Source organism: Lepidochelys kempii, chromosome 3 (genome assembly GCF_965140285.1).
Source record: "Lepidochelys kempii isolate rLepKem1 chromosome 3, rLepKem1.hap1, whole genome shotgun sequence".
NCBI classification, from domain to species: domain Eukaryota; kingdom Metazoa; phylum Chordata; order Testudines; family Cheloniidae; genus Lepidochelys; species Lepidochelys kempii.
The window spans coordinates 19,302,930-19,316,761 of record NC_136382.1 but is presented as its reverse complement, the minus strand read 5'-3'; the positions used below and the strand labels follow the sequence as shown (position 1 = coordinate 19,316,761).

The window sequence follows — 13,832 nt, the reverse complement described above, 5'->3', positions numbered from 1 at the left end:
TCTCTCTAATATTTTGGGACTGACACTGCTAAAACAACACTGCATACAGCAATGGCTGCGTCATGTGAGATGACGAGATGTGGGATATGTTGGCCAAAGAGAACAAGAGCTAGTAATCACATGACAAAGACCATGAGCAAGACCTAGAAGAAGGTGGTTCAAGATGCTAAGAAGGACATGAAGAGGGTTGTTTTCAGCTTGGAAGACACTTGACAAGAATGTTTGAAGATGAAGAACAAGACCTGCTGACACTGATTGCCAGGACAAGATGAAGGCAAAGAAGAAAAAGAGGATTAATCAGTTGTTTTCATTATAAAATCAGGGATGGCAACAGATCAATTACCAATACTAGAATTACTGGGGGACAAGAGGTAGCTACATGTATCCCGCCAGCAGTGTATCAAACTATTTTTATTACACAATTTTGTCCATATCTATTTTTTAGGATGAGAGTGAATATTGCCATGAATATTACTGCAGAAAGGGACCTGGGGGTCATAGAGGATCACAAGCTAAATATGTGTCAAGAGTGTAAAACTGTTGCAAAAAAAGGAAACATCATTCTGGGATGGATGGATGTATTAACAGGAGTGTTGTAAGCAAGACACAAGAAATTATTCTTCCACTCTACTCCGTGTTGATTAGGCCTCAACTGGAGTATTGTGTCCAGTTCTGGGTGCCACATTTCAGAAAAGATGTGGACTAATTGGAGAAAGTCCAGAGAAGAGCAACAGAAATGAGCGAAGGTCTAGAAAACATGACCTATGAGGGAAGATTGAAAAACTTGAGTTTGTTTAGTCTGGAGAAAAGAAGACCGAGAGGGGACATGATAACAGTTTCCAAATACCTAAAAGTTTGCTACAAGGAGGAGGGAGAAAAATAGTTTTTCATAACCTCCGAAGATAGGACAAGAAACAATGGGCTTAAATTGCACCAAAGGCAATTTAGGTTGGACATTAGGAAAAACTTCCTAACTGTCAGGGTGGTTAAGCACTGGAATAAATTGCTTAGGGAGGATGTGGAATCTCTGTCACTGGAGATTTTTAAGAGCAGGTTAGACAAACACCTGTCAGGGATGGTCTAGATGATACTTAGTCCTGCCATGAGTGCAGGGGACTGAACTAGATGACCTCTCAAGATCCCTTCCAGTACTGTGATTCTATTAGTATTGCATACAAATATGAGATTTATATCACTGTGCAATTATATCGTAAGTTTTTAAGTGATGCTTTTGGTAGTCAAATGCAGAGTTGGTACCTTATTTTTGGCACCAAATTTTAAAAATTAGATCTAGTACAGGATTGTGCCCCATCGTATGTTCCTGCCTCCATATTATTTGATATTTTTTCTGTTTCTTCTCCTAATGATTCTGTTTTTTTCTGTGCCATTAAGTTGAAAATCTTTAGAAAGTGCATTTCTCAGTACTCTTTATTATATGGAAATTCCCTCATTTTAGTTGATTAAAATATACCTCCATTTTGGTTTTTCATTTTTATTAATTTATTAATAGTGATCAGTTATTTTTATTGAAATGTTACTAGTGCAAAATAAATCAGTTCCTGTCAGTTTATGCTCCTTGCTCTATTACCTGTCTTTTATCTCTTGTTTGGTTCCACGTTTGGACATTGTGGGTATGTCTACACTGCCTCTGGGAGCAGGCTGGGTCCACAGACTTGTGTGGATGGGGCTTGCATTAGTGCATTAAAAATAGCCACGCAGACAGTGTTCTGATGTTCCAGCTCAGGCTGGAACTTGGGCTCTCAAACCCGCCCTGTCACCGCAGCCTGAGAGTTCAAGCTGCCACCCAAATTGTAGTGTCAGAGTACAGTTGCTACACAGCTGGTTTTAGCGCTCTTACGCAAGCCTGACCAATACAAGTCTGTGGGCTTGGGCTGGGAGGCTCACTCCCCGATGTTGTGCAGACATACCCTGGCAGACTGAGAGATGTGTCACAAATGGAGAATATCACTAGGAACAAATATATCAGTTTCAGAAAGAGATTCTGAAGACCAGGAATCTAGAGTATTTGCATGTTGTAAGCATCCGTCCTATGATCAGGAGCCAAAGCTCTGAATGGGTGATGAAGGCTTGTGTGTTTGTCATCAACTGTTCCGAGTTACTACCATTTAGGCAACTACTATTTGACTGAATGTGCCATTTCATGGAAATATTGAACCATGTTGTTTTCCACTGTCTCCCAGGCTCATTTTACTGGAGCTCTTTGGATCACTGCCACATTATTTAAAAAAATAGATGTCTGATCTTGGGACGTTGTCTAAAATGAATCTTAATCCATTGTTTATTAACTGCACATCCTTATGGTCAATGGCTTAATTAAATCAGATACTGATGACCTTAAAACTAATTTAGTGCTCTAATGAATATTCTTTTCTGTTGCGCTACATGTTAAAAATGGATGCAATGAGGAAATCTTATTCCAGTAGCAAACTCCCCATTAACATTTGCAATATCCTGCAATGAAGTGTAGTAGTAGCTTGATACATACAGTGGCAATTAAATGGAGGCAATTTACACATGCACAAAATGTGCATTAATGGCTAGTTAACTAGAGTAAAAAGAGCTATCATGTTGTATTATGTTTGATGATGAGATGAGCTTCACAAGCTAAACAATTCAAGTATATTAACAATTCCCTGCCTCTGGTTGCTGTTGGATATCACCACGATGATTTGCAAGAATAATCTTACTGTATTCCAATTAATAGAAATTAATTAGTGGAAGTCTTCTTGACAAAGATGTCCTGAGTTTCTTTAGCTCCAGCTATAATTAGGCTTGAGAGGCATATGAAGAAATAGATCTGGTTTTCTCTGTGCCTTTATCGTTATCTTCTTAAAGGTTAGAAAGCAGCATTAATGGCATTATCTACCAAAACAGTTGGATTGCTTTGGTGTTAGAAGGTATGTTTTCAGGTCTGTTTTATCTGTCTGCCTAGCTGCCTATCTCTCTGTATATTTTATCTGTCAATCTGTCATGCATTTACAACACATCCATCACTGTATTATCTGGACTTATTCCTTTTGCTTTTGTTTTAGGTATGACACAATCACCAATCAGTGGGAGACAATAGCTCCTCTGCCAAAGGCTGTGCATTCTGCAGCTGCCACTGTTTGTGGTGGCAAGATCTACGTGTTTGGTGGGGTGAATGAAGCTGGTCGTGCCGCTGGAGTCCTTCAGTCATATGTCCCTCAGACTAATGCATGGAGTTTTATAGAGTCTCCAATGATCGGTAAGTGATCAGCATTTCACAATTTAAAAAAGAAATAAATGTCAGGATATAAATGTCTATACCACAAAATAAGTAAACCAAAGGGGCTGAATGTAAAGATGTCTTTAATAAAAGGCTGAGGAAAAGGTGTTTGTAATAGCAATGCTGGATGGGGTTGGTAACAGTATGTAATATATTAACCTGGAGATTCAGTGGTCTGGATCCTTCACTCAAGGCAAATGACACTCATTAATACCCCTGGTTATTTAGCTAGAAGGGTTGGGTTCAAGGTGGGGACAGAAAGGAAAACAACACAGATATGGATACCCTATACATTATACAGTGTACTAACATTTTGTTATGCCATCAAATGTCACTTCATGCCTAAAACAATGCCATTCATTTAATGGATTATTATTACTGTTTTGAAATTCCTCTTGTCCCAAAGGAAGCAAAGGTCTTTTTTGCAGGAACTCACAGATGTTGTTCAATGGAATTCACCCTGCAGGATAGAAAATCCACAAGACAGGTGGACTATGAAGATCCAGCACTGTTTTTATTAGTTATGTTTACAGTGCCCAGGCGAGCGCTACATGTCTTACAGAACAAATAGAAAAACCGGGGGACTAAAAATTTCAAAAGCACCTAACGGCTAGATCCTTTAAATTCTTAAATAGTCATCAGAGCAGGGACTTAGGTGCCAAGCAGCTTGGGAGTCAGGACTTAGGTGGCTTTGTGCATGCCCACCATCAGAAATTAGGGCCCCAGGGGACTTTACCAATGGAAACATAGGTGCCTACAGAGTTATGTGGCAGCCAAGTAGGGGTTTTGAGGATCTAAATTTCGCACCTGTGCACCTAAAATGGCATTTAGGCACCTACATCCATTTACAGAGATAACCCTAAGTGACTTAGAAGCCTAATGGTATGTCTGTACAGGAGCTGGAAGATATAATTTCCAGCTTAAATAGACATACACACGTTAGCTATGATCAAGCTAACATGCTAAAAATGGTGGTGGTGGTGGTGCAAGTGGAGAGATGGGCTAGCTGCCCTGAGTATGATCCCGTCTGAGAACCTATGTACATATTAGAATAGCTAACCCCTCCCACCACTCATGCCACTGTGGCTAGACTTCTATTTTTTTGCACACCAGCTCCATCAGAGCTAGCACGGGTATGTCTATGAAGGCTGAAAAATTGCACCTCCAGCTCCAGTGTAGACATTCCCTAAGCATAGGAGCCAACTCTGTGGGTGCTCTGCACCCACCGGCAGCTCCCCCCCCCCCCCGTGCCCCAGCTCACCTCTGCCTTCGCCTCCTCCCCTGAGCGCGCCGCTGCTTCCTGCTTCTCCCCTGAAACAGCTGTTTCACGTGGCAAGTGCTGGGAGGGAGGGGGGAGGAGGAGGAACGCGGCGGTCTCGGGAAGAGGCAGGGCTGGGACAGGGATTTGGGGAGGAGTCCAACAGGGGAAGGGAGGGGGTGGAGTCGGGGCTGGGGGGCGCGAGCACCCACCGGCGCCAAGGAAAGTTGCCGCCTGTGACCCTAAGATCCATTCTCAAAAGTGACATGGGCATCTAAATAGCATTGACTTTCAATGAGACTTAGTTTCCTAAGGCCCAGATCCTCAAACGTATTTAGGCGTCTAACTCCCATTGAACTCCCAAGTGCCGGAACACCTTTGAAGATCCAGGCCTAAATTGCTTTTGAACATGGGACTCTTTTGACACTTCAAACCAAGGGTGCCTTGCCTAAAGATTTTAAACTCAGTGTTAGATAGGATGCAACCATAGGGTGCAGCACTACTAGGACATGGTTATTCAGGTTAGGCCTGAGCACATATGGATGTCCAAAATAAACTACTTTTCCCCCCTTCTGTATATTAATTATTAATATTATTTTATTTATGTATTTATTTATTTACTACATCCCTACTTCAGGCATTGTGGAAGAAGCAAGTCTTGGGGAGTCAGTTGTCACCTATAAAATCTGTGTTTATAGCTTCCCCTGTGGATAAAGCATTGCTCTTTTCCTTTTCCCTGGCTGTTCTTTGTGTCCAGTCTAACATAACATGACATGCATATGATGTAGCATGAAGCACCCAGCAGGAGGGCATCAGCTACCAACAATCATATTTATGTATTACAGCAATGCTAACAAACCTGTTTCCTGGCTTTTTCCATCACATGGACACAACGGCTGCTGTTCATATAATCGACTGAGTGACATTATGAGGTTTTTCTGTGCTCAGAGCATACTGCAAAAATGAATGTATTATGCAAAAAAGTATTCCTTTTCCTTACCAAACTAGTACAAGTGCCGCAGTAGCTGAGAATTCATTCCCTGGACTCATTATATTGTCTAGCACGTGTCAAGGCCGTGCGTGCTTGGAAAAATCATCCAAAAATATCCCAAGATGGGTACATCATACATTTTCAAATAAATTGTATTATTTCCTAACAAAAAATACATCAAAACCATCGATGGGTGTGGGGGATGGTATCTGTGCTTTTTTTGAGAAAATGTAAGTAGTGAGTTAACAATATTCTGAAAGTGTAACGTTCTGTGATTTTTATTGGGAAATAAATACGGCCAATTTATTTGCAAATTTATAAAGTCGTTTAACACAAGAGACTGAAAAAATTGCACCCCTACTGGAGGACATCTCTGCTAGTGATACTATGCTTGATCAAAAGGCCCTGAGATTATTGAAAATATACTTAATTTTTGCAACTGCTAAGTAGTAGTAGTAACCACACTGATAAAATGTCCTCCCACTAAAGGTTGGGGGACTCTGTACAGGAGAATGACATTCCACATTCAATGTGATGAACAATGCAAAAAACAAAGGCAGAGAGAATGGGACTTGGTGGTCTTTTTATAAAAGGAAAATGGGATTAATTCCAGTATTTCATGCCCATAGTAAAAATGTGGTGCTCTGTTGACCTTAGATAAGATAATGGGCTCTTTAAATAAGTGTTATGTGTGTTCAGATTCCCAGAATACAAGCAGCTCTTGTATGTAACCAGGACCAACCCTTTAAAGGGCTTTTTTCACAACCACTAATACGAGTTTAAAACCAGTCTGTGATTCTAAGGTAATCAGTGGCGAGAATGCAGGGTGGGCAAATATAAAATGATAGGACTGGAAGGGACTTCGAGAGATCATCCAGTCCACTCCCCTGCACTCATGGCAGGACTAAGTATTGTCTAGACTGTGCCTGACAGATGTTTGTCTAACCTGCACTTAAAAATCTCCAATGATAGAGATTCCACCACCTCCGTAGGCAATTTATTCCAGGCTTAACCACTCTGACAGTTAGGAAGTTTTTCCTAATGTCTAACCTAGACCTCCCTTGCTGCAATTTAAGCCCATTGCTTCATGTCCTGTCCTCAGAGGTTAGGAACAAATTTTCTCCCTCCTCCTTGTAACAATCTTTTATGTACTTGAAAACTATTATCATGTCACCTCTCAATCTTCTCTTTTCCAGACTAAACAAACCCAATTTAAAAAAACAAAAAACCCAATGAGGAGTCCTTGTGGCACCTTAGAGACGAACAAATTTATATGGGCATAAGCTTTCATGGGCTAAAACCCACTGCATCAGATGCATGTAGTGAAAAATACAGTCAGCAGTATAAAGACTGGGACTGGATGGATCACTACAAAAAGTAATTTTCCCTCTGCTGATACTCACACCTTCTCGTCAACTGTTGAGAATAGGCCACTTCCACCTTAATGGCACTGGCCTCATTAGCACTGACCTCCCACTTGGTAAGGCAACTCCCATCTTTTCATGTGCTGTAATATTTATACTGCTTACTGTATTTTTCATTCCATGCATCTGATGAGTGGGTTTTAGCTCACGAAAGCTTGTGCCCAAATAAATTTGTTAGTCTCGAAGGTGCCACAAGGACTCCTCGTTGTTTTTGCTGATACAGATGAACACGGCTGCCACTCTGAAACCAGTTTTTTCAATCTTCCCTCATAGGTCATGTTTTCTAGTCCTTTGATCATTTTTGTTGCTCTTCTCTGGACTTTCTCCAATTAGTACACATCTTTCCTGAAGTGTGGTGCCCAGAACTGAACCCAATTCGCCAGTTGAGATCTAATCAGCGCAGAGTAGAGCAGAAGAATTACTTCTTGTGTCTTGCTTACAACACTCTTGCTAATACATCCCAGAATGATGTTTGGTTTTTTCTGCAACAGTGTTACACTCTTGACACATATTTAGCTTGTGGTCCACTATGACCCCCAGATCCCTTTCCGCAGTACTCCTTCCTAAGCAGTCATTTCCCATTCTGTATGTGTGCAGCTGATCATTCTTTCCTACATAGAGTACTTTGCATTTGTCCTTATTGAATTTCATCCTGTTTACTTCAGACCATTTCTCCAGTTTGTCCAGATCATTTTGAATTATAATCCTATCCTCCAAAGCACTTGCAACCCCGCCAGCTTGGTATCGTCTGCAAACTTTATAAGTGTACTCTCTATGCCATTATCTAAATAATTGATGAAGATACTGCACAGAACTGGATACAGAACTGATCCCTACAGGACCCCACTCGTTATGCCCTTCTAGCTTGACTGTGAACCACTGATAACTACTCTCTGGGAACGGTCTGACATACGGTAGCTCATACTTGTAAGTCCATTACTTCCAAGAAGTCGGGTGCTAACCTATCCAAGCCAACCTTGGCAAGAATGTTGGCATTTTAGGGAAGTAATTTGTTTTAAATTATCTCAATGCTAGTGAAACAAGCTGGAGACCAAAGTACTCTCTCCATAGAACAGATACAGCATAGACAACAATATTGTGAGCTCTTTCACACAGCCCAGCCAATCTGCCTCCAATCTATGCCACTTAGATTTCTCCTAGGAATAAGAAGGTCTACATTCATTTAATCCCTGGCTTCTCTGCTGAGCCTGCCAGTAAGTGTACCAAATGAAATACTTGTGCAGTAGGACTGAAACATGTTTCCCATAGGTCACGAAATAGTTATCAGCAGTAATAACTTTTTGATGACTGCAGACCTGGAAATATACTCAGTGGAGTCTGTAAGGTTTTGTCTACACTGCAGTTAGACACTCTGTGCCTGACCCATGCCTTCTGATTCGGACTCTCAGTGCTTGGGCCAAGGAGCCATTTAATTGTGGTGTAGCCATTCAGGCTTGGGCTGTGGACTGAGCTCTGGGACCCTCTCACCGTGCAGGGTTCTAGAGCCCAGGCTCCAGTCCGAACCCGAACATCTACACCGCAATTAAACAGCCCCTTAGCCTGAGCCCTGTGAGCCCAAATAAGTGGCCTGGGCCAGCCCCACGTTTTTCATTGCAAAGTAGACATACCCTTTGTGGACTTGAGATGCTGTTGATTGGCAGGATTCTGTAGTTAAACAGTCTCACATCTCTTCTTCCCAGTCCTAACATCTAACAAAGCTGCCACTTAGTAACAATTCTGGGTAAATGTAGTGCCACAAAATCAAACCAGCATTCATACTTGCACTGCTTACCTTTTCATTTCTTGCTATGCTGTCCTTGCAGAGCTGAAGAAAATGTATTTTATGCACAACGTCCTAAGGCTTGTCTTTTTTAACAAGACCACTATAGACATACTGAAGTCAGTGATTGTAAATAAGCATAATCATCTTGTCACTTTGTGTTTTAGTTCACTTCGTGTCTAATGCTAGGGCACTAAAATGTACCCTTTATGCAATATCAAATAATCAGTTGCCTACATTAATGTAACTATAAGTTTTGATTTGTGTTTCTGAGTGGGTTTTCCATTTAAAGCTGCCCACAGTTTATATGCAAAATAGGAGTTTTATTTACCTATCTCCATAGTTAAATTTTAAAATCTGGTAAGTGGTGTGGGAAAGCACAGGTCAGGGACCCAAGAACATTTCTGGTATCTAGTCTAAATCTAATTTCTTATACCATGTCCATCTCTGGATCATTAGGTTCCCCCCTAGTTTTCAGCTAAAACTCTCACATGGTGGCAAGGGGTGGTGACTTTAGGACTCAGTTCTGGCAAGTGTCCACCCTCTGTTTCCCTAGCTGCCTCACTGGTGGAGTTTCCCCTCTGTTCTTAAGGTGGGTAGCTCTCCCCTGACTGCAGAAGTTCTCCCCAGACTGGTGGATGGAGATGGGCCTCCCCCGGCTTTTGAGTGAGAGAACAGGGCTCCAGGTGCCTTCCCAATGCCTGCTCTTCAGACTGAGCAGGCAAGCACTGGCAGGAAGGGATAGGGGCTGCAGGATTGCCATTCAGTGCAGCTGCAGCTTGGCTTCCTTTCCTTGCATCTAGGATGATTTCATGGGACTACATCTGATGTCTCCCATGTGTTCTAGAAAGCTCTTGTCGGGGCAGGTGCATAGAAACACAAAAAGGGATTACCCAGTAGCAACTGCCCTGGCAATAGCTGGTGCAACCTGTCAGCTCAGTCCCAGCCTCTGAGAGGGCTGAAACTGTCAACAGGATGAGCCAGTCTTAACATTTCCAGTCAGGCCCTATCAATTAATTCCATCCCCCTACTCCTGTATCAGATTCCCATTGCCTTGATCACACCATTATAATCAGAGCTGGCCTAAGGATTTGAAGGAGGGAATGTGAGATCATTCTTTGGCTATGCCCAAGCTCAGTGGTTTCCTTGACACACAGACTGTGTTTGGCAGGATCTTACCCCAACGCACACACCTTCCCCTTCACACATTCTCCTGCTGCACCTGCCAACCTCCCCTGGCTGTGTTGATTTATATCAGTTCACATTTTGGAAGAAAAGGGCTAGAAACTTACTTTTTTTTTACTAAAATGGAAGCCTAAATTTTGCTTTTGTGGCTCTCTCTGCTAACCAGGGGCTTGCACAAGTCTCTACCAGCTCCTCAGTGATTTGTTGTCATGGAAACTTTCTCTTGGTGAAGATGGCAATGCTCTATTAGATTCCTTTCAGTAAGGTTGGATAAGGAAAGACATTTAGAGCCTGAGAAGAACGCCAACTATCATTTCAATTTGTTTCTGGCTGTTTCTCTCAAGAGGATCTCAGGTATAGAGGGCTATGTTGTTCACTCTTTTGCCTCAGAAAGGGCAGACAGGCACTAGAGGCGTTCGCATGTAGGCCAAAGATGTGCTTGGCATCCTTTTCTCCCATGGTGGGTATCACTGCTTTCTGGAATGTGCCGAGACAGCGCACGGTAAACAGCAATTTAGATACTAGGGAAAGATCTGAGGCCAGGTCTCTGAGGAGCTTCATCACCGCTTCATAGGAATGTCTGAGAGACTTAACCAGCTAATTCTATGCCCCGCCTGAGTGTTCAGTCAGAGCACTAAGGCTGTCGTGAACACTTTGAAGACAATATCTACTTCATAATTCCAGGGCTGATTTTGTCTTTTTTAATTTAAAGGAGTAACAATTCCTGTGATTTTCTTTTAGAAATTCAGGATCAGAGAAAGCAGGGACAAGAAGGTCATACAGAAGACTCTCTAGTCCATCCTTCTGCCAGGGCTGGACTGTTCCAGACAGCATATTTTCTAGCGCTTCCACCACGTCCCTTGGGAAGCTATGCTACATAGAACTAGATCTCAGAATTTTTTCCCAGTGTTAAACCTCAATTTTCTTTTTCTTCAGTTCACTTGGCTATAATCCACATGTACCACTCTAAATAATGCCTCTCCCTCCTTGGTGTTTCAATATTTATTAAGGTCTCCGTTTACCAAAGCTGGTAACATTTCAGCTCTTCTGGTCTTTCGCAAGTCAATCCCTCCAGCCTCATGATCTGTTTTGTTGCGATCCTCTAATGCCCTCCAGTTCATCAGTATTTTCTTGGTTAGTTGGTGTCCGGAATTGAACACACTATTTCAGGTAGAAAAGGAGGACATGTGGCACCTTAGAGACTAACAAATTTATTTGAGCGTAAGCTTCCGTGAGCTACAAGCATCTTGCTTTAGAAAAATACAGATTTCCTTCATACAGAAAAAAGGTACTGTTGTGACTGAAGGCAAGAGACTTTGCTAAGGATTCATTTAAGTGCCTGTGGTGTATTACCTGTCCTCTGGAAGAACATCATGACCTACTATATAGTAAACAAAAATCTTATATTAGAGAGAGAGGGAGCAAGTGCCAGTTAGCTATGTGGTTTAGATGAGCATGGAATTTGTGGTTCTTACCCCTTCTGTTAGTCCCTAGATTTGCTCACCCCTCCTCTTTAGATTTTCTGCACTGTCACCTCTGGTGCACTCTCCATTGATCCGAAGTTGGGTGTGTGCTTGGTCAGCGGTATAGTACTCATTCCCCTTCTCTCCTTGCCTCCTGTTCCCACGAGGACACTGGCCTCAAGGAGCTGCAGCAGCTCCTTGCCAAATGTCTGAAATCTGAGAACTAGCTGCTAATTACAATATTTGCAGTTCAGACCTCACAAGCTATGTTAAGAATCAGACTGCCATCTCTGGGCTGCTGAGGGATGTCATCTTATCCCATTCCTGTATGTTGATTTGCTACACAAATCATGAGTTTTTCTGCCTTAGGTATGCAGGGAGAAGTGGAGACACGCAGTTTTAAAACAGATTTGGTTTCCATTAACTAGTTTTCCAGTCTGTTTCATAAGCATACATATATTCACCTCATAAGGAATTCAGTAGACTATTCAGTAGGAATAATATCTGGATACAGTCATACAAGTGGCGTGCCAGCATTTTTCTGAAAAAAATGTTTTGGCTGGTGTGATTTCAATAAGATGTTTACAACAGGGATCATTTCCGCCATTCATTTTAATACCATTTCAGGCTGTAACCAAGCACTGGTTTGGAATGCAATGTAAGATCTTTCAGCAGTTGCTGAGTGCAGCAGGACATTTTAGAATTCTGTCTTACTGAATATATAGTTTATTAATGTGATACTGTAGCCATAAGTCAGACCAGAGGGAACATATTGTTATTTTGAGGTTATTGGTATATGTCTCAGATAGGCTAGATTTTCAACCACCCAAGAAGTGCACCTGCCCAGTGAGTTCCTACAAGTACAAACCACATTCTGGAATGGCTTATTGCTAAAAGAATATCACTCACTGAGTTTAAACTGCCCCTTTATTTTTAAGAGCAACAATTGCAGTGAATGGAGTTATGAAGTGAGTTCTTCCACTTTGAACAATAGTTCTTAGCAAAATTATAGGGGGAAATAATAAAGCAGGGGACTTTTTCCTACCATTTAAAAAAAATTCTTACTTCTTTTTTTGCATTTAAATCTCAACTAACTTTCTGTTGCAAAAACTATTCATGGAATACTGGACAGTTTCCAATTTAGATTTTATGACAGGAAGTGGATTAAAGTGTCCAGATGTCTTCAAACTGCTGCTGAAAGGGTTCTTTGTGGAAATGACAACTCATTTCTCTTTCAGCCCCTTCTAGGATGACCATATTTCCCAAAGGCTGGGGCTGGCATCGCTGCTCACCCCCTCCCCTGCATATTCCCCCACACCCCACGTTTTTGACAAAAGTGGGCATTTGTCCCATTTACTCTTGCCAACTTGATCCGTTTGGCAAGAGCAAATGCGGCAAATGCCCACTTTTGCCAAAAAAATCAGGACGGCTGGGACAGGGCTTAAGAAAGGGACTGTCCTGGCTAAAATGGGATGTTTGGTCACCCTAACCCCTTCCTCCTCCTTTTCCCCCCCTCCCCATTTACCCATCCCCACTAACCACTTAATATATAGAGTGCTTTGGTTTTGTTCCTCAGTGATGTGGCCCAAGCTGTCTGTTCATGGGAGCTCAACGACATATCTATCATCATCATCATCATCAAAAAGGCCCAGTCAAAACATGGCTTTGGACAATTAGTATCTGGTTTCATCACTAACCTGCTAGCAAGTGACCTTTAAGCGGGGGGTGGAATGGAGCATGTGGAGTGTTTGAATAAGGTTGTCCAACCTTGAAGAGGAAAATTGAGAAGGGAAGGGGAATTGGTGGCATCCAAGTGATGTGAGAGCTAAGGATGGATATTGGCCATTCACCTGGAAGAAACTGGAAGACCAAATTTGGTTATCAAACCATGAAGTCTAAGGGGAAATTACGAGCTTGGAGATAAATCAGTGGTACCTGTGGGAGTTTACTGCAGCCACAGTAATACAAAATATGTTGGTTTATATCTTTTCTGATCCCCATCTCTGTGGGGTTCCCTTATATTTTTGTAATATAAAGTCCTCACCAGAGATCAAGAGTTTGCTTGCTATGAACTTCTCCCTTCCTGAAACCAGTAGGAGAAATCTCTTCCTCTCAAATTTACTTTGTACTTACTTAGAAATTGTGGCTAAAGTTGAAAACAATAAAAGATTATGAATAGGTGAAATACTGAAAATAGTGATAGGAATCAAAGTTGATTGACTCTAGCCAAAGAATGAGAACCAGCCCATCCGCTTATTTAAAAAGAGAAAAGTATCACTATTTAAATAACCAAGGGGGTTTCCTCTTTTTTGCTGATAAATTGGAATATGAAGGCAGCAATTCAGCCTCCTGAGAAGTTATTACTTCTGCCTTGAGGAAGCCCAAAATAATTTTCCTGTGAGATTTGGACGTTTAATTCTGAGCTCTCTTTGTGGGCTCTATACACTCTCTTGCAGAATGTTA

At 41.8% G+C, this 13,832-nt stretch overlaps 1 protein-coding gene across 11 annotated transcripts in view; it reads left to right on the top strand.

Moving 5' to 3' along the window:
* KLHL29 (kelch like family member 29) overlaps positions 1 to 13,832 on the top strand; it is a 601,388-nt gene that overhangs the window by 562,331 nt on the left and 25,225 nt on the right. For all 11 annotated transcript variants that reach the window (XM_073335871.2, XM_073335864.2, XM_073335869.2 and 8 more), the window contains one exon: positions 3,054 to 3,247. In XM_073335871.2, the coding sequence (XP_073191972.1) occupies positions 3,054 to 3,247 (194 nt within the window). The remainder of the gene's footprint in view (positions 1 to 3,053; positions 3,248 to 13,832) is intronic.